At 43.1% G+C, this 27068-nt stretch overlaps 1 protein-coding gene across 1 annotated transcript; it reads left to right on the top strand.

The window, feature by feature from the left end:
• The first annotated feature begins 89 nt into the window (after positions 1-89).
• LOC110494718 (myosin-binding protein H-like) lies at positions 90-25479 on the top strand. The gene is made up of 12 exons (XM_021570017.3): positions 90-507; positions 5267-5404; positions 10232-10399; positions 14958-15046; positions 15304-15499; positions 15740-15879; positions 16234-16393; positions 16548-16684; positions 18403-18595; positions 23999-24058; positions 25032-25074; positions 25193-25479. Exons 1-10 carry the CDS (start codon positions 285-287, stop codon positions 24040-24042), a joined length of 1488 nt encoding a protein of 495 aa, XP_021425692.3. The 5' UTR covers positions 90-284; the 3' UTR covers positions 24043-24058; positions 25032-25074; positions 25193-25479.
• Positions 25480-27068: the final 1589 nt, after the last annotated feature.

The following is a 27068-nucleotide window of genomic DNA, read 5'->3' on the forward strand; positions in this document are numbered from 1 at the left end:
CCTTGCTCTTCATAAAAAAGTATGCAAACAAATGCGTAATGAATATCAGTGTTTATACGCGTGGTTTATCAGAAAAAGGAAACTGAGTGAAACACGGAGGTTAAACCCCTCTGACCACATAGGCAACTGTATATAGGGGTCCCTATTCCTACTAGGCCTATAATAAGATCCAAGATTCAGTCAAGTAAGTATATGTTACATAAAATGCATTAGGGGGTGGAGTCCGCTACCACGGACTACATAGCCTGCCACTTCCTCTAGAGTGATGACTCTTTGAGGACTTAATGACTTTGGGAGTAGCAGCAGAAACCGCCACCATGTCTAACGCTGCACCCGCTGAAGCCGCACCTGCTGAGGCTACTTCCACTGCCGAGGACGAAGCTCCACCGGCAGAGACTGCACCTGCCGAGGGAAAGGCCCCAGCGGAGGCCACTCCAGCAGAAGGAGAAGCTCCCGCTGAACCCGCGCCTGAGGAGCCCAAAGCCCCCACACCCCCTCCTCCAGATGGTAATGCGATAATGCTTCATGAAATAAGTATTGGTTGGGCTTTTTGCAGAAACACATGTAGGCTACTTTGTCAATATCATTGATCTCTCTGGACTGGATGGATGATCCATGGCTACGTTTGTTTGGTGCGCAAGGGGCATAAGTCACATTTTCATAAGATGACAGGATAACAAAACTTTGATATTGTTTGTTAATGGGTCTTTATACATCAAATATTTCGATGGAGATAACGGGTCTTATGTTGGTCCCTTTGTCACTGGATCTCTTCAAGGGCCGCTTTCTATAAATAGCCTCTCCATTTTTGGTCCAAAATTTCACTTGCATCCATTGCGCGCTGCCAAACCCTGCGAAGTATTCCTTTACATGTATTTTGAGATAATCTATTTTTCTACACCATTTGCAAAGAAAATAAGCAACAGTCGTCCACGGTCAGTTCATATGAGATAACAGTAAAGCACTGAAGCCCCTACTTTGGAGAGGACAATGTGTAAAATAATAATTGCGGGCTTCATGCGCCCTTTAACTACAAGCCTACAACGTGTCGTGTAAGTGGTTGTGTAAGGCACTTGATAGCCTGACTACAGGGTCAAGTATCCCATGCTTGCTTATTCTACCCGATTGCATGCTGATTGCTCGATATCTCACTGCATATAAGAGATATTGATTAACTTTCTTCAGTTTATATTAGTGCTCCATCCTTTGTGCATCCTTGCCCGCCCTGATTCCCTGGATAAACTATTGTTCTCGGGAGTAGGCTACTCTTTAAAGGTAACTCTAAAGAACAGAGGAGGCTGATGGGATGACCTATAGGAGGACAGACTCATTGTGATGGCTGGAATGGAATCAATGGGGCATTTGAGATGGCTGGAATGGAATCAATGGGGAAATAGAGCTAAGTACCAGCACATCACATTGTCTACTGCTTGAGCTCCTGTTCCTCTTATAGAATATTAGCTCAAAAGTATTGTGGAGCTCCTGTACCTAAATATAAACAGTGCCAGCACCCAAAATGAGTCCCTACAACTATTTCAGTCCAAGTCAATTACTGAATAGAATCAACCATCTCAAACATATGGAAACCATATTAATGACTGAGTTCCATTTATTCCATTCAAACAATGAGCCTATAGCTCCGCACACCAGGCTCCCCCATGGAAGTTAAAAATAAGTATAACTAAATTCAAAGCAATTCAACTGAGACATGAATCACAAAAGTCTAATTCAGTTGACAAATATTTTATCAAAAGGATATGCCACTTAATAACGCAAAGAATTCACATAGGCATACCATTTCAAAATGGAGTTTCAAATCAAATCAAATTGTATTTGTCACATACACATGGTTAGCAGATGTTAATGCGAGTGTAGCGAAATGCTTGTGCTTCTAGTTCCGACAATGCAGTAATAACCAACGAGTAATCTAACCTAACAATTCCACAACTACTACCTTATACACACAAGTGTAAATGGATAAAGAATATGTACATAAAGATATATGAATGAGTGATGGTACAGAACGGCATAGGCAAGATGCAGTAGATAGTATAGAGTACAGTATATACATATACCCTACATTCCTCATCTCATATGTATGTAAACATTATATTAGGTGGCATTGTTTAATTATACGATTATAAGTGATTGTTCCCACCCATTCTGCAGTGTTTGACCTATTGCATTCTGTGGATTAAATTTTTCTCCTGATATTTAAAAACATTCATGGAATTTTGAATTATTATAGACAACCCATATCATGATCTTAGAGCATTTCCATACCACTGTAATTTTAACATTTTTATTTTGGAGAATGAGTTTAAAAAAAAGTTAATGTTTCAATCTTATGCTAAATGGTATTGGTAACCACATATGATGTACCTTTTTTGTTGTTGATTGTGATAGAATAATAAATAACCCATTTGAATTTAATTTAATTAGATTCTTCTTCCTTCAATTCAAATTCAATTCAAATGTTGCTTCCTGTGTTGTGTGGGGTGGCCAATTCAAATTAAATTCTCAACTCAATTCAGAATTGACCACAGCTCTGTTAGCTCTGTTCTCTCATGTATTTTGCCTATTGGCTAGTAATCAATCTAATATCAAATCGAATACCGCCCGCTACAGAGGAAGAGGAAGCTGCAGCTCCTGCCGCCACAAAGGCGTCTGCTAAAACAGAGGGTAATGCATGCATCACAATACTTAATTTACATATTTTTTTATTTGACCTTTATTTAACTACCCATGTCAGTTAAGAACAAATTCTTATTTTCGAAGATGGCCTAGGAACAGTGGGTTAAAAAATCTAATACCAGCCATTGCTGAGCCTGGAGAGCCAGATGGTATCCACGCATTGCAATATACAGAAGTCATAATTTACAGTGCACATAAACTACTTTATATAAGTTGCGTATAGGCTGGTAATCAAACTAATATCTAACATCTAATGCCAGCCACTGCTAGGCGAGGAAGGTGCAGCTTCAGCCATCGCTGAGGCACCTGTCAAGGGTAAAGCCAAGATTAAGAGATGTTTGTCTTGATTAGGCTACTTAAATTCCAATCCCGGTGTAAAGCTGAACTTCCGCGACGCGGATTGAATAGAGCTCTTAGGTGTTGTTAGCCAAAAGTGATTTGCGATTCTTTTAAATAGGTGTATCCATATTGAGCGGCATATGATGATGAAGATGTCACCTGGCGCCTTGTGGATTGGTAGTGAGACTATTACCAGCAGCGGGGGCTTCGCCCTCAGCAGCAGCATCAAAAGCAGTTGATATTCATTAAATGCTAGAGAGATGTTAGAACAAAAGCTGATTTTAAAGGTTTCAAAATATCTTACTAGATGTTACAAAATGACAAGCTTAAAGTATGTGGATAGAAAGTGCCGGTACGTGAGTAAAGAGATAAAGATGTTACAGTGAAGAGGTTAAAAACCTCTACGGGATCAGTGTTCCCCCCCAGAGGACGGTTGAGCTAATGTGCGCTGATGTGATTAGCATGAGGTTGTAAGTAACAAGAACATTTCTCAGCACATAGACATATCTGATGTGGGCAGAAAGCTTGAATTCTTGTTAATCTAGCTGCACTGTAAAATTTACAGTAGCTATTACAGTGAAAGAATACCATGCTATCTTTTGAGGAGAGTGCAAAGTTATGAACTTGAAAATCTATTAATAAACCAATTTGGCACATTTGGGCAGACTTGATACAACATTTTGATCAGAAATGCAAGTGTTCATTGGATCAGTCTAAAACGTTACACATACACTGCTGCCATCTAATGGCCAACATCTAAATTGTGCCTTAACTGGAATAATACATCGTGGCTTTTCTCTTGCATTTCAAAGATGATGGGGAAAAAAATATATATATATTTTTTCATTGTATTATCTTTTACCAGATCTAATGTGTTATATTCTCGTACATTAATTTCACATTTCCACAAACTTCAAAGTGTTTCCTTTCAAATGGTATCAAGAATATGCTTCAGGTCCTGAGCTACAGACAGTTAGATTTGTGTATGTCATTTTAGACGCAAATTTAAAAAGGTTCTTATCCTTAAATTAAAGGCAATGTTCCCACTTTAGCTGCATATGCGGGCTCAGTCAGGAAATTACCTTTAAAAAGACATCGCAGAATTTGTAATTCTTCAGCTTTACAGATTGAATAACTTAATAGCGCTAAAAGATCTCAATGATATTTGAGCCTTTTCACCATCATGTTAGGCCCTTATAAGTCTGGCCCCAGATATGTTTTGTTGCTGTCTTTCTTGAAAATTGCTATGCTCATTTTTATAGGAGTTGACATAAAAGACAGCACAAGCAGATCTGGGACCAGGCTCTTATGTCTTTTGAACTAATACATTAGATGAATCTCTAACATTTAACACTAGCTGATGCTGCTGCTGCCGACAGGTAGACCCTGTCAAGTGAAATGGATCACTGATACCTTCACATCTGAATATGTCCAATCCATTCCAGTATGGGATCATGTTAAGGTGTATGTAGTTTGGTATACATATAGGGAATAGGTTTTTCCTGTCCCCGTTGACCTGAACAGGGAACACTCGCAGCCGTAGTTAATGATAACAGTGTACCAGGGAATAATCCGGGACTTAGATAAAGATTTGTGTACCAGGGAATGATCCAGGCCCTAGATAAAGATTACAGTGCACCAGGGAACACTCACTCAGGGTCCTAGTTAAAGAGTACAGTGTACCAGGAAACACTCCTAGCCCTAGTGTAAGACTACAGTGTACCATAGAGCATTGTATAGGTGTGGACTGTTTTCATCTCTCTACTGGACAACCAAGAGGTATTCAGAAAGAGATGGGATTGGCTGGAAGTGATTCTAGAACACTGCTCTCATACCTGCTGCCTCTAACCTTTAAATAAATGCACATTTAACATCATCTGCTCCTGCTGATGTGGCCTGCGCAGATGAACCCCGCACAAAGCACCCTCACTCCACGCCAACTCCACCCCCACCCCCACCCCCTAAGGGTAAACCAACCCGACGGTCTGAAAAAAAATGGGTCAAACCGTTACGGAGCTCTTCACACGTCCTCCTATTACCATTTTTATAATTCATATGATAACCCAATATCATGTGCTCAAGTTGTACATTGTCAGAATTGTGGTTGCGTTTCAAAACTGTTGAGCCCTATTGCCTTGTTTCCTTTGAAATGCTAATCCAAAAAGGCTAATTATTTACTGTTGCATCTTGAGCTGTACATTGTCTGAATTGTGTTAACGTTTCCAAACTGCAGAGCCCACCAGCGAGCCCCTGGAAGTGACAGTGGAGGACAAGAGTGACTCTTCAGTGACCATCACCTGGAGGCCTCCAAAGACCATTCCGGCCAACTCTGGCCTGGATGGATACACTGTGGAAATCACCAAGGAGGGAAGTAAGTCCTTAAAGCCCACTTCAGTCCTTAACTAGCCTGGTCTTAGATCTGTTTGTGCAGTCTTGCTAACTCCTACGGTCATGGGTATGACCAATCTGGAACCAGGCTACCCTTTTAACAACTAATCAAATCAAATCCAAGTTTATTTGTAACGTGCGCCGAATACAACAGGTGTAAACCTTACAGTGAAATGCTTATTTACAGGCTCTAACCAATGGTGCCAAAAAAAGGTGTGTGTGTGTGTGTGTGTGTGTGTGTGTGTGTGTAAGTAAGTAAAGAAATAAAACAAAAGTAAAAAGACATTTGAAAAAAGAGTAGCAAGGCTATATACAGACACCTGTTAGTCAGGCTTATTGAGCTAATATGTACATGTAGGTATCGGTAAAGTGACTGTGCATACAGTATACAGTGCCTTGCGAAAGTATTCGGCCCCCTTGATCTTTGCGACCTTTTGCCACATTTCAGGCTTCAAACATAAAGATTTAAAACTGTATTTTTTTCTGAAGAATCAACAACAAGTGGGACACAATCATGAAGTGGAACGACATTTATTGGATATTTCAAACTTTTTTAACAAATCAAAAACAAATCAAAATGATTCAGCCCCCTTAAGTTAATACTTTGTAGCGCCACCTTTTGCTGCGATTACAGCTGTAAGTCGCTTGGGGTATGTCTCTATCAGTTTTGCACATCGAGAGACTGAAATTTTTTCCCATTCCTCCTTGCAAAACAGCTCGAGCTCAGTGAGGTTGGATGGAGAGCATTTGTGAACAGCAGTTTTCAGTTCTTTCCACAGATTCTCGATTGGATTCAGGTCTGGACTTTGACTTGGCCATTCTAACACCTGGATATGTTTATTTTTGAACCATTCCATTGTAGATTTTGCTTTATGTTTTGGATCATTGTCTTGTTGGAAGACAAATCTCCGTCCCAGTCTCAGGTCTTTTGCAGACTCCATCAGGTTTTCTTCCAGAATGGTCCTGTATTTGGCTCCATGCATCTTCCCATCAATTTTAACCATCTTCCCTGTCCCTGCTGAAGAAAAGAAGGCCCAAAAAATGATGCTGCCACCACCATGTTTGACAGTGGGGATGGTGCGTTCAGCTGTGTTGCTTTTACGCCAAACATAACGTTTTGCATTGTTGCCAAAAAGTTCAATTTTGGTTTCATCTGACCAGAGCACCTTCTTCCACATGTTTGGTGTGTCTCCCAGGTGGCTTGTGGCAAACTTTAAACAGCACTTTTTATGGATATCTTTAAGAAATGGCTTTCTTCTTGCCACTCTTCCATAAAGGCCAGATTTGTGCAATATACGACTGATTGTTGTCCTATGGACAGAGTCTCCCACCTCAGCTGTAGATCTCTGCAGTTCATCCAGAGTGATCATGGGCCTCTTGGCTGCATCTCTGATCAGTCTTCTCCTTGTATGAGCTGAAAGTTTAGAGGGAAGGCCAGGTCTTGGTAGATTTGCAGTGGTCTGATACTCCTTCCATTTCAATATTATCGCTTGCACAGTGCTCCTTGGGATGTTTAAAGCTTGGGAAATCTTTTTGTATCCAAATCCAGCTTTAAACTTCTTCACAACAGTATCTCGGACCTGCCTGGTGTGTTCCTTGTTCTTCATGATGCTCTCTGCGCTTTTAACTGACCTCTGAGACTATCACAGTGCAGGTGCATTTATACGGAGACTTGATTACACACAGGTGGATTGTATTTATCATCATTAGTCATTTAGGTCAACATTGGATCATTCAGAGATCCTCACTGAACTTCTGGAGAGAGTTTGCTGCACTGAAAGTAAAGGGGCTGAATAATTTTGCACGCCCAATTTGTCAGTTTTTGATTTGTTAAAAAAGTTTTAAATATCCAATAAATGTCGTTCCACTTCATGATTGTGTCCCACTTGTTGTTGATTCTTCACAAAAAAATACAGTTTTATATCTTTATGTTTGAAGCCTGAAATGTGGAAAAAGGTTGCAAAGTTCAAGGGGGCCGAATACTTTCGCAAGGCACTGTATGATGAACAGAGTGTAGCAGTAGCGTAAAAAGAGGGGTTGGCGGGTGGTGGGACACAATGCAGATAGCCCGGTTAGCTAATGTGCGGGAGCACTGGTTGGTCGGCCCAATTGAGTAGTATATACATGAATGTATAGTTAAAGTGATGATGCATATAAGACAGCGTAAAAGAGGGGTTGGGGTGGGGTGGGGGCGCATACAATGCAAAAAGTCCGGGTAACCATTGGTTACCTGTTCAGGAGTCTTATGGCTTGGGGGTAAAAACTGTTGAGAAGCCTTTTTGTCCTAGACTTGGCACTCCGGTACCGCTTGCCATGCGGTAGTAGAGAGAACAGTCTATGACAGGGGTCGCTGGGGTCTTTGACAATTTTTAGGGCCTTCCTCTGACACCGCCTGGTGTAGATGTCCTGGATGGCAGGCAGCTTTGCCCCAGTGATGTACTGGGCCGTACACACTACCCTCTGAAGTGCCTTGCGGTCGGAGGCCGAGCAATTGCCTAACCAGGCAGTGATGCAACCAGTCAGGATGCTCTTGATGTTGAGGCTGTAGAACCTTTTGAGGATCTCAGGACCCATACCAAATCTTTTTAGTTTCCTGAGGGGGAATAGGCTTTGTCGTGCCCTCTTCACGACTGTCTTGGTGTTTTTTCTCCTTGCTCCTTTTCCTGTAGTCCACAATAATCTACTTAGTCTTGGTTACATTGAGGGATAGGTTGTTATTCTGGCACCACCTGGCCAGGTCTCTGATCTCCTCCCTATAGGCTGTCTCGTCGTTGCGGTGATCAGGCCTACCACTGTTGTGTCGTCAGCAAACTTAATGATGGTGTTGGAGTCGTGCCTGGCCATGCAGTCGTGGGTGAACAGGGTGTACAGGAAGGGACTGAGCACGCACCCCTGCGGACCTCCAGTGTTGAGGATCAGCGTGGCAGATGTGTTGCTACCTACCCTGACCACCTGGGGGCGGCTTGTCAGGAAGTCCAGGATCCAGTTGCAGAGGGAGGTTTCTAGTCCCAGGATCCTTGGCTTAGTGATGAGCTTTGAGGGTACTATGGTGTTGAGCTGTAGTCAAGCATTCTCACATGGGTGTTCCTTTTGTCCAGGTGGGAAAGGGCAGTGTGGAGTGCAATAATGATTGCATTATCTGTGGATCTGTTTGGGCGGTATGCAAATTGGAGTGGGTCTAGGGCTACTGGGATAATGGTGTTGATGTGAGCCATTACCAGCCTTTCAAAGCACTTCATGGCTACGGACGTGAGTGCTACGGGTCTGTAGTCATTTAGGCAGGTTGCCTTTTTGTTCTTGGGCACAGGGACTATGGTGGGCTGCTTGAAGCATGTTGGTATTACATACTCAATCAGGGACATGTTGAAAATGTCAGTGAAGACACCTGCCAGTTGGTCAGCACATGCCCGGTGCACACGTCCTGGTTATCCGTCTGGCCCCACAGCCTTGTGTATGTTGACCTGCTTAAAGGTCTTACTCACGTCGGCTACGGAGAGCGTGATCACACAGTCGCCCGGAACAGCTGATGCTCTCACTTATGCCTCGGTGTTGCGTGCGTCGAAGCGAGCATAGAAGTGATATAGCTCGTCTGGTAGGCTCGTGTCACTTGGCAGCTCGTGGCTGTGCTTCCCTTTGTTTTCTGTAATAGTTTGCAAGCCCTGCCACATCCGACGAGCGTTGGAGCCGGTGTAGTGTGATTCAATCTTAGCCCTGTGTTGATGCTTTGCCTGTTTGATGGTTCATCGCAGGGTATAGTGGGATTTGTAAGCTTCCGGGTTAGAGTCCCGCACCTTGAAGGTGGCAGCTCTACCCTTTAGCTCAGTGCGAATGTTGCCTGTAATCCATGACTTCTGGTTGGGGTATGTACGTACAGTCACTGTGGGGACGACGTCCTCAATGCACTTATTGATAAAGCCAGTGACTAAGTTCTTGAATGCTGTTATGTTGTCCCATTGGATTTTGTCCATCTCTGATGTAAAATAGAGAATTATCTAAGGTAGATTTGAGAATTATTCACAACCTTATGAAAATATTGATTGATTGTTTTACCTAACACCCTACGATGAGGCTCCGTTCCACTTTAAGCCGGTACAATTGTAAATGATATTTTATTGGTTGGTTCAGACCTATCAGTTGCCCCTCTTCCCTGCATGTCACTAGTTGATTTATACCGTACCTAACCTCTCCCTATAAGGAGAGAGGCATTTCTGGCAGTGTCATGAACTAACTGGTGCCTGCTTTTAGATTCCAACCTAATGCTTATGTCAGTAACAGACTCAAGTCAAATGACAGAGAAGAGAAGATACCTCAAGTTATGCAACTACACGGTTGGCCTTGCAAATGCGGTAATGCACCCTGAAAACACAACATAATATATTTTTATTCATGAATCTTCTTGTTTCGTCTATATAAAATATTGTTTTGGGCCCAGATAGGATAATAAGTACTGCATGTATGAATGCATGGTGCAATAAAATGACAGGACTTAAACTTTTGGGCTCCCAAGTGGTACAGTGGTCTAAGGCACTGCATCTCAATTCAAGAGATGTCCTTACAGTAACTGCTTCGAATCCAGGCTGTATCACATCTGGCCATGATTGGGAGTCCCAGTGCACAATTGGTTGGGGGTAGGCTGTCATTATTAATAAGAATTTGTTCTTAACTGACTTGCATTGTTAAATTAAGGATTTTTAAAATCAGCTGTTGCTTATTGTCCTCACTGTGTTCATTCTCCTGCCACTGTTCCATATTGTCCTCAGTGTGTTAACTGTTCAGTCACTGTTCTATATTGTCCTCTTTCCTGTCACAGCCGAAGACTGGAAAGCAGTCAATGAGGACCTGACTGTGTCCTGTCGTTATGCTATCAAGAACCAGACTACCGGCGACCGTCTGCTGGTCCGGGTGGTGGCTGTGAACTCTGGTGGCCGCAGTCCCCCTGCTACCATCGCCGATCCCATTCTGGTCAAGGAGGTTGGGGGTAAGCAAAGCATGGACAATACAGTGCATTCGGGAAATATTCAGACCCCTTGACTTCTTCCACATTTTCCACAGCTTTATTCCAAAATTGATTAAAACCTCTAAAGGATCGGTGGGTCTCCCACGTGACGGTTGAGCAAACATAGGCTAATGCGATTAGCATGAGGTTGTAAGTAGCAAGATCATTTCCCAGGATATAGAAAGATATGATATAATCTTCAATTCTTGTTAATCTAACTGCACTGTCCAATTTACAGTAGCTATTACAGTGAAAGAATACTATGCTGTTGTTTGAGGCGAGTGCACAGTTGTGAACTTGACAAGTTATTAATAAACAAATTAGGCACATTTGGGCAGTCTTGATACAACATTTTGAACAGAAATGCAAGGGTTCATTGGATCAGTTTAAAACTTTGCACAAACAATGCTGCCATCTAATGGCCAAACACAAAATTGCGCTTGGAATGGAATAATATGTTATGGCCTTTCTCTTGCATTTCAAAGATTAAACAAAAGTGTTTTTCTTTGTATTTTCTTTTACCAGATCTAATGTGTTATATTCTCTTACATTCATTTCACATTTACCCAAACTTCAAGTCTTCTTGGGTATGATGCTGTGAAATAGTGATGTGCGACATACGCCTAGCTTCCTCAAACGGGTCACATACAGTGGGGCAAAAAAGTATTTAGTCAGCCACCAATTGTGCAAGTTCTCCCACTTAAAAAGATGAGAGAGGCCTGTCATTTTCATCATAGGTACACTTCAACTTTGACAGACAAAATTAGAAAAAAAAATCCAGAAAATCACATTTTAGGATTTTTAATGAATTTATTTGCAAATTATGGTGGAAAATAAGTATTTGGTCAATAACAAAAGTTTACCTCAATACTTTGTTATATACCCTTTGTTGGCAATAACAGAGGTCAAACATTTTCTGTAAGTCTTCACAAGATTTTCACACACTGTTTCTGGTATTTTGGCCCATTCCTCCATGCAGATCTCCTCTAGAGCAGTGATGTTTTGGAGCTGTTGCTGGGCAACACGGAATTTCAACTCCCTCCAAAGATTTTCTATGGGGTTGAGATCTGGAGACTGGCTAGGCCACTCCAGGACCTTGAAATGCTTCTTACGAAGCCACTCCTTCGTTGCCCGGGCGGTGTGTTTGGGATCATTGTGATGCTGCAAGACCCAGCCACGTTTCATATTCAATGCCCTTGCTGATGGGAGGAGGTTTTCACTCAAAATCTCACGATACATGGCCCCATTCATTCTTTCCTTTACACGGATCAGTCGTCCTGGTCCCTTTGCAGAAAAACAGCCCCAGAGCATGATGTTTCCACCCCCATGCTTCACAGTAGGTATGGTGTTCTTTGGATGCAACTCAGCATTCTTTGTCCTCCAAACACGACATGTTGAGTTTTTACCAAAAAGTTATATTTTGGTTTCTTCTGACCATATGATATTCTCCCAATCTTCTTCTGGATCATCCAAATGCTCTCTAGCAAACTTCAGATGGGCCTGGACATGTACTGGCTTAAGCAGGGGGACACGTCTTGCACTGCAGGATTTGAGTCCCTGGCGGCGTAGTGTGTCACTGATGGTAGGCTTTGTTACTTTGGTCCCAGCTCTCTGCAGGTCATTTACTAGGTCCCCCCGTGTGGTTCTGGGATTTTTGCTCACCGTTCTTGTGATCATTTTGACCCCACGGGGTGAGATCTTGCGTGGAGCCCCAGATCGAGGGAGATTATCAGTGGTCTTGTATGTCTTCCATTTCCTAATAATTGCTCCCACAGTTGATTTCTTCAAACCAAGCTGCTTACCTATTGCAGATTCAGTCTTCCCAGCCTGGTGCAGGTCTACAATTTTGTTTCTAGTGTCCTTTGACAGCTCTTTGGTCTTGGACATAGTGGAGTTTGGAGTGTGACTGTTTGAGGTTGTGGACAGGTGTCTTTTATACTGATAACAAGTTCAAACAGGTGCCATTAATACAGGTAACGAGTGGAGGACAGAGGAGCCTCTTAAAGAAGAAGTTACAGGTCTGTGAGAGCCAGAAATCTTGCTTATTTGTAGGTGACCAAATATTTATTTTCCACCATAATTAGCAAATAAATTCATTAAAAATCCTACAATGTGATTTTCTGGATTTATTTTTCTAATTTTGTCTGTACGTATGATGATGAAATTACAGGCCTCTCTCATCTTTTTAAGTGGGAGAACTTGCACAATTGGTGGCTGACTAAATAATTTTTTGCCCCACTGTATATACTCACACACACACACACAGCCCTTACCATGGTCCATTTCTGCCAACCAGGAGATGTGGGGGTTTTCTTCAGTGTACTTCACGTGGACAGTACTGTATTACCGGGTGGCCATAGCAGCAAGTCCAAACTGTTTGTGATGGGCGGTGTCCGTCTTTATTGTTGAAATAGTTTTTCAGAACAGCAGACGTTGAAACAGCTAGGGAGAACCAGCTCAGCATATTTTCCATCTCAGATATCCAAATGCCGTTGGCTTGGCACCTCCCTGGCCTGTTAGAGTAATGCAACGGTGGTCTTCTCAGATTATTCCCACCAAGAGGGTGGTAGAACTCCTCAGTCCAAGCATGGAGCAGCTCCCCAGTTGTTGAGTGCCTAAAGTACTACCATTGACTCCTTTTGGATGCATGTTTTCACCGGTGTCTTCTTACTGTGCATTCAGAAAAAGTCATTTTTAGTCTTCCTCAATGATAACTTTTAATGGTGAGTCAAGCATCTTCAATTACCAACAAGCTCTCATAGTCTCACTGCGGAATTATACATGTTCTTGTACTTTTCTCCAAACGTCAAATTGCTCCAAATTTCAAAGTGTTTTTGACACGCTGGGTCGCTTCTCCTGCTACACATAGTTTCGTTAGTTAAGGGTTAAGGTTTGGCATATGGAAAAAAATCCCTATGCCAAACAATCCGGAGTCATGGGATTACATGAATCTGCCACCCCTCATCCACAATGCCCAAGCCTTAATGGTAATAGCGTTCACTGTTGCCTCTAGTGACTGGTTTTGAAGGCATTTCCCTACATCCTCTGGGCATGGACAGACGTCCAGTTTTGAAGTCAATCTTGTGCGATCTGGCTGAATTTACAGCATTCATCATGGAATCAAGTTAATTGACTGTATACAGTGGTAGGCCCTGGATTTTGTGTTTTATTCAGAGTCAAAATGTCTAAACATACAGTAAAATCGTAAATAATTGGTAGACCTACAAAAAAAATAAGACTGATTCGATTAAAAAGTAATTTATGTAAAGAGAGATCATCAAATGTGTAATGGAGATATTTAGTGGAGGGGAATGAAACCTGAACCACAAGTCGCACTGTCAAACTTAGCCATTGGTCCACCAATAGATGCATCAGGTTTCCCACACAATGGAAAAACCTCTAACTTTCCCACAAATCCTTAGAAAAATTGTTAGGATGTGTCTGCTAATTAACACAGATTCAATTTGGAAGGTTTGGCATTGGGTTGTTTCCCAAGTCAGAATGAGTGCTGGAGAGGTGTCAAGCCAGCGATAGTGCGATGGTGACAAGTGTAATCATTGGGGGTTGGGGACATTCCAAAGTGTCCAGTCTACACAGAGTGGGTGGGGACAGGGGAGGGATCTAATGTCTTGTATGCCTTCTAAGTCCTTTGAGACGACCATGGACTCCGTGTTTATTTTTAAATATGCCACAGACTCTGACAGGGACAGGGCAGTTCTCTATTGACCTGATCCCCTCATAAGGAGTGTCAAGTCGGAACGCTCCACAGAGAAACACACCTAACTCTATCATGACTGTTACCCGGTGGGTTGGTTGTTTTTTTCCATCCATTTTCTGAGCACATATTTCTGCCCATAGCACTGGACATCCCATGGCACTAGTGCATAGATTTTTTTAGGAGTGGGTTTTCAATTATAGTTTCTATGTTCTGTTATTAGTTAGTTACAAATATCAACCGTTCTGTCCATGTTTTAAGACATACAGCAAGCCATTTGCTGTGACTGATGTATTTGTGGGGAACCCTATGGTCGAGGAGAATCTACAGTACAGTATCAAGTTGAGAGTGATTCTTAATGCAGCCTGTTTAACAGTGTGAGCTGGAGTAACTATAGATCTCCATCATGTGTTCTATTTATATTTCTGATGCGATGATGTGAGTTCAGATTGGACCTATTTAGAGTTCTGATGCGATGGTGTGAGTTCAGATGGGACCTGTTCTGATGTGATGGTGTGAGTTCAGATGCGACCAATGTAGGGCTCTGAGATGGTCTGAATTCAGATGGGACCAATTTAGAGCTCTGATGAGTGTAACTCTGCTAGACTCATCAGGTGGTTGGTTCCCAACTAGATATGGTCTGGAGTACAGGATAATCTGTCCTCAAGGTACAGAGTGGGTTTTGAGGATTTGTTTTTTAATTATTTCTGATACATATTCAAATGCTTGTTCTAAAGTGTCCTATCCATAAAGTGTTTCAGTCATTTTACTTATTTGAACAGGTTGATTATTATTATTTGTAAACTATGTTTGTTCCGTCTGTAGCTCGCCCCAAAGTCCGCCTGCCTCGTTTCCTGAGGCAGAGGTATGTCAAGAAAGTTGGTGAGAAGATTAACCTTGTCATCCCCTTCTCTGTGAGTTTGCATTATGAGATGATGAGTAGGCCTGGGAGTTTGTCTAGAAAACATGACCTGAGCAGGATTTTTTTTAAATTGGACCCTAGCTATAGGCACATTTACTATTTAATGTTACTAGGGGCTAGATTTTTATCGCATTGTCATTAAAGTCTCCTGGGCATGATGATGTAAAATAATTTGATGTTGTAGCATGTCCATACAGATGTAAGTTAGACTATTGATTGAGCCCAACCGTGTGTTCTTTACTGTCCTAGGGCAAGCCTAAGCCAGTGGTTACCTGGTTAAAGGATGGAGAGCCCCTTGACCCAAAGAGGGCCAACATCCGTACATCTGACACAGACAGCATCCTGTTCGTCCGTCAAGCAGAGAGAGTGGACTCTGGCTCGTACGAGATGTGCGTGAAGGTGGATGACTTTGAAGACAAAGCTGCTATCATCATCCAGATTATTGGTAAGTCAAATTGTATTAGACTATCCAACCTTGTTTTCATTTCCAAACAGATCATGACGTAGCATTAGCCTCTGACTGTCATGGTATATTTTGATAATAACTAGGGCCAGGTGTTGTTCCTGGTCAGGTCATGTGATCAGGAAGAACTGATCTGGAGAGCGATTGAGTTATTGTGAGTTGATTGATTCTAATGATGCAACCCATATTGAACCTTCTATCTCTGTGTCTGCTCACCCACAGAGCTGCCTGGGCCACCAGCCAGCATTAAGGTTGCGGATGTCTGGGGATTCAATGTTGCCCTTGAGTGGACCGCACCTAAAGATAACGGAAACACAGAGATCACAGGCTACACCGTCCAGAAGGCTGACAAGAAAACCGGGGTGAGAAACCCGTCACATCCCTGTCATTTTTAAAAATGTAACCTTTTATTTAACTAGGCAAGTCATTTAATAACTAATTCTTATTTACACTGACGGCCTAGGAACAGTGCCTTGTTCAGGAGCAAAACGACAGATTTTGTCATCTCAGGGATTCAGTCAAGCAACCTTTCAGTTACTGGCCCAACGCTCTAACCACTAGGCTACCTACCGCCCGTAATCACATCCAATCCAAACAAACTTTATTTAAAGGTACATCTCAGTACACTTTACACAAAAAATAGACCCCAAAAGAAAAGAAAATTCCTGTAATAAGACTTTAAAATATAATTAATGCTCATATGGTGTCTTGCCCAGGACTGGTTCAACATTCTGGAGCACTACACCAGACTAAATGCCACCATCTCAGATCTCATCATGGGCAACACCTACACCTTCAGGATCTTTGCAGAGAACAAGTGTGGACTCAGTGAGGAATGTGCCAGGACCAAGGAAGAAGCCACCATTGTGAAGGAGGGTGAGACATTCTCCACACCACCCCTTTCTAAAAACATCCCCCTGCAACGTTAAAATGTTGGAGAATGTTAGAAGGAGTGGGACAGTAAAGTCTCCTTTTAGCTAGATGTCCCTATTTAAGACCTAATCCATGCTCGTGTCTAATTTTTTTTCAGTTATTGACTATAAACCTACCCCGTTTGTGGAGCGTGACTTCACCGAGGCTCCCAAGTTCACCACTGTTCTGAACGACAGGTCCACCACTGTTGGCTACAGCACCAAGCTGCTGTGCTCTGTGAGGGGATCCCCCAAGGTAAACCTTCCCTCTCTCAAACTCTCATACCAGCTCAGTACTGAAGGTTCTTCATGGAACTTGTAGGCTAGGCTAGCAAAACTGCTATGATTCTAACACACCCACTCGTTGTTTGTTGGTGATAGCTCCACATGCCAGGCCCATGCACACAGACAGCTGCCAGTTGCGCTTTCACTTCTCCTACATACATGAAGAAGGCTGTGAAGCTGAAACGTCTGTGAACGCTATCTCTGATGCAGTGAAAATACTTAAAAACATTAAATAATGGAGTAGGCTTTATGCTCCACTTTTTGAGTGCGGACTGATTACACCTTTTTGCGCGCCGTCACTTTTCCCCTGGATAATATTAATGCATGTGTATATACATATATGTCACACATGCATGCGCACACACACACACATACTCCTGTCCATCCGTCCCTGTCAATATATATTTACTCATAGTAGATCTGGAATGAGAGGGATCTTTAGTCTCCTTGTCAGCCTGCTGTCTGAACCTCCGGCTTCCAGCCTGTCCCCTTCCCTCCCACCAGATACACTGGGTTGCCAGTTGTCACAGCAAAGCAGGATTTGGCATAGGGGGGTTGAGAATTTACCTCCGTACAGGATTAGGTTCTGAGTCTCTGAGCGGAGCCCTGGACCCCTGGCCAGCTGGGTGGGTGGATGACAGAGAGGAGGGGGTTGAAGGGTCAAATGTGTGACATTCCTGCCTTGAGGGGACCATGGGGGTCAAACGGTGCCCCTGTCACTGGACCCTCTGTTTCATGTACCCTAGACAGAGTGTGTCTTCCGAATAGCTGTTACCATCAAAGGAAAGGCCTTAGAAACCAATATAGCTAAGTGAGTGAGTGAGTGAGTGTGAGTGTATGTGGCTCTGTTGGTAGAGCATGTTACCTGCAACGCTAGGGTTGTGGGTTCCATTCCCATGGGGATCAGTATGTACTCACTACTGTAAGTCGCTCTGGCGGGTGATAATTTACTAAAATGTGATGTTCCTTTATTGGGGAATTAGATTTTTTATAGAGGCATGTCCACTTTGCAATGCGCGGATCAGATTTAGTAGGGTGCATAGTAAAATACTCCAAGTACACAAAAACTGAAGTAAACAATTGTGACTGTAATCATGTTTCCATCCACAGTTTTTATGATTAAAGTCATACCACTTTTTGTGCCGGTAAAATGAATGATGTGAGAAATGGCTGTGGAAATGCCTTAATGCTCAAATATTGATATAATAACCATCATGTCAAATCAAACTGGGAGTCACATGATGATATGATGGTTGTGGTCCTCCCACTACATCTCAGGAAAGCCTGCAGTTGATTAGGCTATGGATTAAATCAGTTATGGTGAACTGCATAGGGTGGGGAAGGTACAGAGTGATGAGCTTGATGCTCCTTTCCAATAAAAGCTGATGGTTTACTCTGGTGACATGATGATCGATTCTTGACTGCCATTTGACAAATAAAAATATTCTCGCTCTTATCTAACAAAACTATCGGTAGAGTTGAAAATTCGATGGAAAAACATTGAACATTAGATTTTTATTCGGAACACTGATTTTTATCCGCAGCAAGTCAGGTGGGAAAATGTGCATATTTGTAATGCAGATTTTAGAATATTTGCGTGATTGGATGGAAACATAGCTGCTGACTATGAAACTTGAAACTTGAAACAATTGATCTGAAACATAGAATTTACGTACTATGTCATTGCAGCCTAAGATTATGTGGATGAAGAACAAGATGATCCTCAACAACATGGATAACCCCAAGTACAGGATGATCAGCACAGGGGGCATCTGCACCCTGGAGATCCGTAAGCCTGGCCAATATGACGGTGGAGAGTATGTCTGCAGAGCTGAGAACCAACTGGGGAAGGTCGACACCGGCTGCAAGCTGGAGGTCAAAAGTAAGTAGTAGTGGTTGTAAGAAGAGAAATAATAATAATAATAACATATTTTTCCTACTAGTACTGACTTTGCTGATAACTTCTGTACTATTGAGAAAAAATGTACTTACTACGACTGTGGTATGTGGTTGTCTCCAGGGTCTAACATTAACACCCACCACCCGCCAAATGTGGGTAGATTTTGGTATAGGCAGGTAGAATGTTTATTTCAGCAGCCAGGTTGGCGGGTGGTCACACAGAGCAAAATTAAGAATATTAATTTGCATAAGTTTCTCGTAAAACATGAACAGAATATATAAATGATTCTCATTTCCTGCAATTTTATGAAGAAGCAATGACATGAATTTTGGTACATCAAATCAAAGTTGATTGATCGCATACACAAATTTACAGGTGTTAAGGTGAAGCGAAATGCTTGTGCTTCTAACTCCAACAGTGCAGTAAAATATCTCACAAATACACAATATTGAACAAAAATCTAAACAAGAAATCAAGAACTAACATTCCAAGTAGATTTATTTGAGTGAGAATATAAATACTTGGTGTGTATAGACAGAAAACAGAATATAATTTGTAAAATAAAATGGTAAAGTATGGACAGTGAAAGGTATATTAAGATGAGCTATGTGGTGAACACAGTATATACATACACAGCGAGGAAACAACAGTATATAAACAGAATACTACACCGGCTCTGACGCTCGTCGGATGTGGCAGGGCTTACAAACTATTACAGAAAACAAAGGGAAGCACAGCCACGATCTGCCCAGTGACACGAGGCTACCAGACGAGCTAAATCACTTCTATGCTCGCTCGAGGCAAGCAACACTGAGGCATGCATGAGAGCATCAGCTGTTCCGGACGACTGTGTGATCACGCTCTCCGTAGCCGAAATGAATAAGACCTTTAAACAGGTCAACATACACAAGGCTGCGGGGCCAGACGGATTACCAGGACGTGTGCTCCGGGCATGTGCTGACCAACTAGCAGGTGTCTTCACTGACATTTTAAACATGTCCCTGATTGAGTCTGTAATACCAACATGCTTCAAGCAGACCACCATAGTTCCTGTGCCCAAGAACACAAAGGCAACCTGCCTAAATGACTACAGACCCGTAGCACTCACATACGTAGCCTGAAGTGCTTTGAAAGGCTGGTAATGGCTCACATCAACACCATTATCCTAGAATCCCTAGACCCACTCCAATTTGCATACCGCCCAAACAGATTGCACTCCACGCTACCATTTCCCACATGGACAAAAGGAACACCTATGTGAGAATGCTGTTCATTGACTACAGCTCAGCGTTCAACACCATAGTACCCTCAATGCTCATCACTAAGCTAAGGAACCTGGGACTAAACATCTCCCTCTGCAACTGGATCCTGGACTTCCTGACAGGCAGTCCCCAGGTGGTCAGGGTAGGTATCAACACATCTGCCACGCTGATCCTCAACACTGGATCTCCCCAGGGGTGCGTGCCCCTCCTGTACTCCCTGTTCACCCACAACTGCATGGCCAGTCATGACTCCAACACCATCATTAAGTTTGCAGACAACGATGAGACAGCCTCTAGGCAGGAGGTCAGAGACCTGGCCGGGTTGTGCCAGAATAACAACCTATCCCTCAACGTAACCAAGACTAAGGAGATGATTGTGGACTACAGGAAAAGGAGCACCGAGCATCTCCACATTCTCATCGAGGGGGCTGTAGTGGAGCTTCAAATTCCTTGGTGTCCAAATCAACAACAAACTAGATTGGTCCAAACACACCAAGACAGTCGTGAAGAGGGCACGACAAAGCCTATTCCCCCTCAGGAAACTAAAAAGATTTGGCATGGGTCCTGAGATCCTCAAAAGGTTCTACAGCTGCAACATCGAGAGCATCCTGACCGGTTGCATCACTGGGGAAAAGCTGGTACGGCAATTGGCACTACAGAGGGTAGTGCGTACTGCCCAGTACATCACTGGGGCAAAGCTGCCTGCCATCCAGGACCTCTTCACCAGGCGGTGTCAGAGGAAGCCCCTAAAAATTGTCAAAGACCCCAGCCACCCAAGTCATAGACTTTTCTCTCTACTACCGCATGGCAAACGGTACCAGAGTGCCAAGTCTAGGACAAAAAGGCTTCTCAACAGTATTTACCCCCAAGCCATAAGACTCCTGAACAGGTAACCAAATGTTTACCCGGACTATTTGCATTGTATGCGCCCCAGCCCCTCTTTTTACGCTGCTGCTACTCTGTTTATCTTATATGCATAGTCACTTTAACTATACATTCATGTACATACTACCTAAATTGGGTCGACCAACCAGTGCTCCCGCACATTGGCTAACCGGGCTATCTGCATTGTGTCCCAGCACCCGGCAACCACTATTTTACACTACTGCTACTCTCTGTTCATCATGTATGTATAATCACTTTAACCGTATCTACATATACATACTACCTCAATCAGCCTGACTAACCGGTGTCTGTATGTAGCCTCGCTACTTTTATAGCCTCGCTTCTGTATACTTTTATAGCCTCGCTACTGTTACTGTTGTTTTATTTCTTTATCTACCTATTGTTCACCTAATACCTTCTTTGCACTATTGGTTAGAGCCTGCTAGTAAGCATTTCACTGTTGTACCTGTTGTATTCAGCGCACGTGACAAATCAACTTTGATTTGATTTGAGAATATGGGGTGACCAGTGACTATCTAGATACATGGGGCATACTGTAAGTCCTCAAGGTGTAGGGCTGAGTACCGGGCAGTTAGCCAGCTAGTGATGGCTGTTCAGTAGTCTGATGGCCTGGTGATAGAAGCTGTTCAGCAGTCTGATGGCCTGGTGATAGAAGCTGATCAACAATATGACGGCCTGGTGATAGAAGCTGTTTAACAATATGACGGCCTGGTGATAGAAGCTGTTCAACAATATGATGGCCTGGTGATAGAAGCTGTTTAACAATATGATGGCCTGGTGATAGAAGCTGTTTAACAGTCTCAGGGCCTGTTGATAGAAGCTGTTTCTCAGTCTGATGCACCTGCACCTGTACTGTCTCATGTTCTGAGTGAATGGACTGTTGCTCGGGTGGCTGAGGTCCTTGATGATCTTCTTGGCCTTCATTTGACATCAAGTACTGTCAATGTCCTGGAGGGCAGGCAGCGTAACCGTAGTGATGCGCTGAGCTGACCGCATCACCCCCCCGAGTGCCATGCCGTTGAGGGTGGTGCAGTTGCTGTAGAAACCAGTGATGCAACCCAATAGAATGCTCTCAATGGTGCATATGTAGTAATTTGTGAGTGTCTTTGCGGCCATACCAAATTTCTGCAACCGCCTGAGGTCGAAGAGGCTGTTGTGCCTTCACCAAGGTGTCGGTGTGGTGGGACCATTTCAGGTCCTCAGTGATGTGCAGCCAAGGAATTTGAAGCTTTTGACCTTCTCCACTGCAGCCTCTGTGGATAGAGGCTGTGGATTTGTTTTTTTACATTGAGGGAGAGGTTATTTCCCTGGCACCACTCCGTCAGGACTCTAACCTCCTCCCTGTGGGCTGTCTCGTCGTTGTTGGTAATCAGGCACTGTCAAGTTTGTCAGGCAAACTGCAGCCCCTTGTCAAGCAAACTTGATGACTGAGTTGGAAATGTGCGTAGCCACGCAGTCATGGGTGAACAGGGAGTACAGAACCCTCTCCACCTGGGGTCAGCATGTCAGGAAGTCTAGGATCCAGTTGCACATGGAGGAGTTCAGACCCAGGGCCCTGAGCTTAGTGATGAGTGACGCACTATGATGTTGAAAGCAAAGATGTAGTCAATGATCAGCATTCTTTTTTTGTTTTGAATTTTACCCCCTTTTCCTCCCCAATTTCGTAGTATCCAATTATTAGTAGTTACTATCTTGTCTCATCGCTACAACTCCAGTACGGGCTCGGTAGAGACTAAGGTCGAAAGTCATGCATCCCCCGAAACACAACACAACCAAGCCGCACTGCTTCTTAACACAGCGCGCATCCAACCCGGAAGCCAGCCGCACCAATGTGTCGGAGGAAACACCATGCACCTGGCGACCTTGGTTAGCGCGCACTGTGCCCGGCCCGCTACAGGAATCGCTGGTGTGCGATGAGACAAGAATATCCCTACCGGCCAAACCCTCTCTAACCTGGGCGACGCTAGGCCAATTGTGCGTCGCCCCACGGACCTCCCAGTCGCGGCCGGCTGCGACAGAGCCTGGGCGCGAACACAGAGTCTCTGGTGGCACAGCTTGCGCTACGATGCAGTGCCCTAGGCCACTGCGCCACCTGGAAGGCCTGGTGATCAACATTCTCACATAGGTATTCCTCTTGTCCAGGTGGGATAGGGCGGTGTGCAGTGCAAAGGCAATTCCGTTGTCCATGGATCTGTTGGGGAGGTATGCAAATTGTAGTGGGTCTAGGGTGTCGGGCAAGGTAGAGATATGGCCCTTGACTAGCTTGTTGATGACAGAAGTGAGCGTACTGGGCGATAGTCATTGAGTTCAGTTACCTTTGTTTTCTTGCATGCAGGAACAATGGTGGACATCTTGAAGCAAGTGGGGACAACAGACTATGATAGGGAGAGATTAAATTTGTCCGTAAACACTCCAGCCAGCTGCGCCTGCACTGAGGATGCAGCTTGGGATGCCATCTGGGCCAGAAGCCTTGATGGGTTAACATGTTTAAAAGTTCTACTCCCGTCAGCTACAGAGATCGGGAGCCTGCAGTCCTTGTGAGCAGCGGGGCACCCGGCGGAGGCTCTGTGTTGTTTTCCTGGAAGCAGGTGGAAAAGGTCTTAAGCTTGCCTTTGAGTGAGGCGTCGGTATCCGCGACGTGGCTGGTTTTCCCTTTATAATCCAGAGTTTTTTTAACATTCACTAATTAATTAAGACTCAGGTCACAAAACAGTTAACGAAACTTCTTGCTAGTGACACATTTGCTGTTTTAGAAACATTACAAAGAATGGTTTTCCGTTTATTTATTTTGTGTGTAATTATGGCAACTACAAAAAATGTGTCCGGTAAAATATCTGAGTGACTGTGGCTGGTGGACCAAAAAGTCAATTTTAGGCCCTGGTTGTCTCACCTTGTTATCTTAAGACTAATGCACTGACTGTAAGCAACTCTGGATAAGAGTGTCTGCTAAACGACTACAATGTACAATGTAACTTAAGTGCTTTCTTATACATGAGTTTATCCGAGGAAGAAGCCTCACCAAAGTATGAACCCAGTTCATCTATAATATAGACACTGCTTTTGCAATCAAATATATTTCTGCTTTAGCGTTCGTTTCGGTGGTGTTTTTACATTTTGCATGCAAATTTAGATCTCGGTATTTGTTGTATTTGAATCAGACTGTGGAAATATTACCATTGGTTCATGACGACTAAAATAATGATATTTACCTCAACAGAGCCTGTTTATGCAGATGCTGACAAAGACAAGGAGGCAGAGTGAATGCACATGCATACAGGTCAGTCACTCTTGTTGACATATTTTCAGGTTCATATGGAAAATGGCCTTCAATTTACAAAATTTGCTTGAATTCAGAAGTTGAGTGTGAATCAACAAATAAAGGGCGCTTTGATGCGACCTGGCCAAGACAAAACAAAGCAGTGTGACAAAAACAACAACACAGAGTTACACATAAACAACAATAACACAATAGAAGAATCTATGTACAGTGTGTGTAAATGTAGAAGAGTAGAGAGGTAAGGAGAGTAAGTTTATATTTAACCATCATATTGTCACTTACTAATAAAAAAAATACCTTTTGAAACCTGAGAATTTAGCACCAAAGTTTATTTTAATATGTATCAGAGTCTATTTGTGTCCTGGTACATCTTCTCCAAGGCTGGACTTACATGGAGAGCCCTAAACAGAGCCTCTGCCGTTGCAAGAGTCTGAGTGCCACTACTAGCTGCTGCTCATAAATTACTCCTGTAATGGCTCCACATGCACTCAGTTGGGGAACTAAATCACATTTCCTTGACTCAGCAGCAGGGGGCCCATTAGGGACCAGCGAGATGGCGTTATTTACTACCAGGATCCACTGTAATGCAAGCAGCTTGTCACCCCCCAGGGTGTTGAATTTCCACAGTGGACACTACAAAATAACAATTTATGTGTGATATTATCAATATTTATACTGGCTGTAGTCTTAAAAAATATACATTTACTTTTTCATACAGATGTAGGATCTTAATTTGATCACTTTTGTTGCTGAGAATTTCCTGCACATTTCCTGTTGCTATAAGATTATTTTCCCCTCGTAGAAATCGGGCTCAAATTAAGATCCTACATCTGTACGCTGTTTATCTATTAGTAGCCTACTTAAGCTCTTGGAATATGTCTTTTGTAGGCCTGCTACTGCAGTTCTAGCCACCTCAGTTGGCTAAATATGGCATGTGAATTGACAGCTGTTCTGTTATTTACACCTGTTACAGTCCCAAGTTAGAAGCAAGCTGAATGAGGCCTTTACAATAAAAGGTGAGGCCCACTTTATGTGCTCTTAAACTGTACTCTATCTCTCTCTTTTGATGTGAAATAGGTTTTTGGTAAGATTCTGTAAGTTTGAAAGTTATAAAAACCTCTTGTTTTTCTACAGGACGGTGCTGGATGCTGGAAAAAAATGTACATATAACTGAAAAGAACATACAATCAAATTGTTATTACCTACAACCGCTGTATCCTAACCTATCCCACCCTATCCTATATTAATGAAGATTAAACATGTGTCCCATTTCTTAGTATTTTTTTCCCTTAGTACTCTCTGAAATAGTTAATATCCATGTCCACAACTCAGATGTAAAACCTCGGAATGTTTGTTACAATAAATATTTTGATTCATGTTTTTGTTTTGTTGAATAAACCTTCTCTAACCTGAAGTAAAAATGACAATGTTGTCGACGGAAACCTACTGTACTTACTGATGTGAGAGAGGACTAGAGCTGGTTGACATGACATTAGAGTGGCATTTGAAAGGTTGAATCCAAGATGATCAGATATCAGTCTACACAGTCCGGGCACTTTGGCTGGATTGACATGAGAGTAACAGACATTAGAACTGAGAGAACTGAAAGAACCAGGGCAATAGAACCACTAAATCAAGAGGCAGAATAACTTGTCCTGCCTTTGGGCGCTGTCTGGCTCACACACAACAATATACAAGTGAAACAACAGTGTGTAGTATGACTGACCCTCCTGTAACTGTCTTATCACACAGTCATGGAGTTATTGGCATAGTGATAAGAGGCTGTGTTGCCAGAGATATGTAGAATGTTGCCAACGATAACAATATGAAGAGTTTGGATGTCAGTCCACACAGTGGCCGGACTAACCTAACGTAGCAGGGGGAAAAGGAACCAGACCGAAGGCATGGAAGGCACAAGAGCACCACTATTACAACAGCTCCCTCTAGTGTCCTTACTTGCAAATGACAAGATGCACAGAGGTTATTTATATTACTGTGACGGAGATATAAGGCACAGGAGGATGGTGCCTCCTTGATTAGGGAGAACGGGCTCGTAGTAATGGCTGGAGCGGAATGGGTGGAATAGTAAACACATGGTTTCCATGTGTTTGATGCCATTCCATTTACTCTGCTCCAGTCATTATTGTGAGCCGTTCTCCCCTCAGCAGCCTCAACTGCTAGAAGGAGGTTCTCTCTCTCTTTCTTGCTCTTTCTCTCTCTTGCCCGCTCTCTCTCGCCATCTCTTTCTCTCTCTCTCTCTCTCTCTCTCTCTCTCTCTCTCTCTCTCTCTCTCTCTCTCTCTCTGTATCCCATGTCAACAGAAAAATCATGGTTTCATCTATCATATGTCTGTGGATAATCTTAATGTTGATCGATTACAGTTCAGCCAGTGTCTAACATGCTACATTATTTATTAAAGTGCTGCATGATTGATTGGTAAGGAACGGACCTTGACACACGCACTAAAATGGTTTTGTACTTGTGCTCCCTCTTCCCTAAATGAGGCCGCTTACTTTACCTTTAGAAACAAGCTAGTTCAAGACACAAAATGTACTACGGCGATAGCTGTGGAATGGGAACTCCATTTTGTTTCAAATGTAGCTCTGTAACACTGTGTTACATCGTTTCAATCACTGGTAATGCAGTAGGCCAGGGCTGATGGCTGCTGCGTCAAGGGTATCTCTAAAGGCAATGAAATGGCCTGGTCTATCCTGGACCTAGAAGGCTGCCTGCCTGCCTGCCATTTGCTTAAGGCTCTGGCACTGTGCCCAGGCGATGAAATAAGTCTAATGGTGAAGCTGGCGGTCAAACCAATGCCCCTGTATTTATCTTCCATAAAAAAGTACTGTAGCTGGAACACTGGCTGCTATATGAAGAGCCGAATCACGTAGGGCACTCTATTTGAGTAATTTTCCATGTGTTGTTGTCAATACATTGATGAACATCAGCCTGTGAGCTCCCCTATGACGATATTGTCAAGTTGGTTGCCAGCTGTTGAAACAACTTGTAG

Source organism: Oncorhynchus mykiss, chromosome 17, assembly GCF_057628025.1.
Source record: "Oncorhynchus mykiss isolate SJ-2025 chromosome 17, ASM5762802v1, whole genome shotgun sequence".
Lineage (NCBI taxonomy): Eukaryota > Metazoa > Chordata > Actinopteri > Salmoniformes > Salmonidae > Oncorhynchus > Oncorhynchus mykiss.

Bases quoted from the DNA above. Each gene is read 5' to 3' on its own strand.
- LOC110494718 (XM_021570017.3), top strand. From the start codon at position 285: ATGACTTTGGGAGTAGCAGCAGAAACCGCCACCATGTCTAACGCTGCA. The intron at 5,405-10,231 runs GTAAGTCCTTAA...TTCCTGTCACAG, and splicing joins GGAAATCACCAAGGAGGGAA to CCGAAGACTGGAAAGCAGTC. The intron at 16,685-18,402 runs GTAAACCTTCCC...ATGTCATTGCAG, and splicing joins CTGTGAGGGGATCCCCCAAG to CCTAAGATTATGTGGATGAA.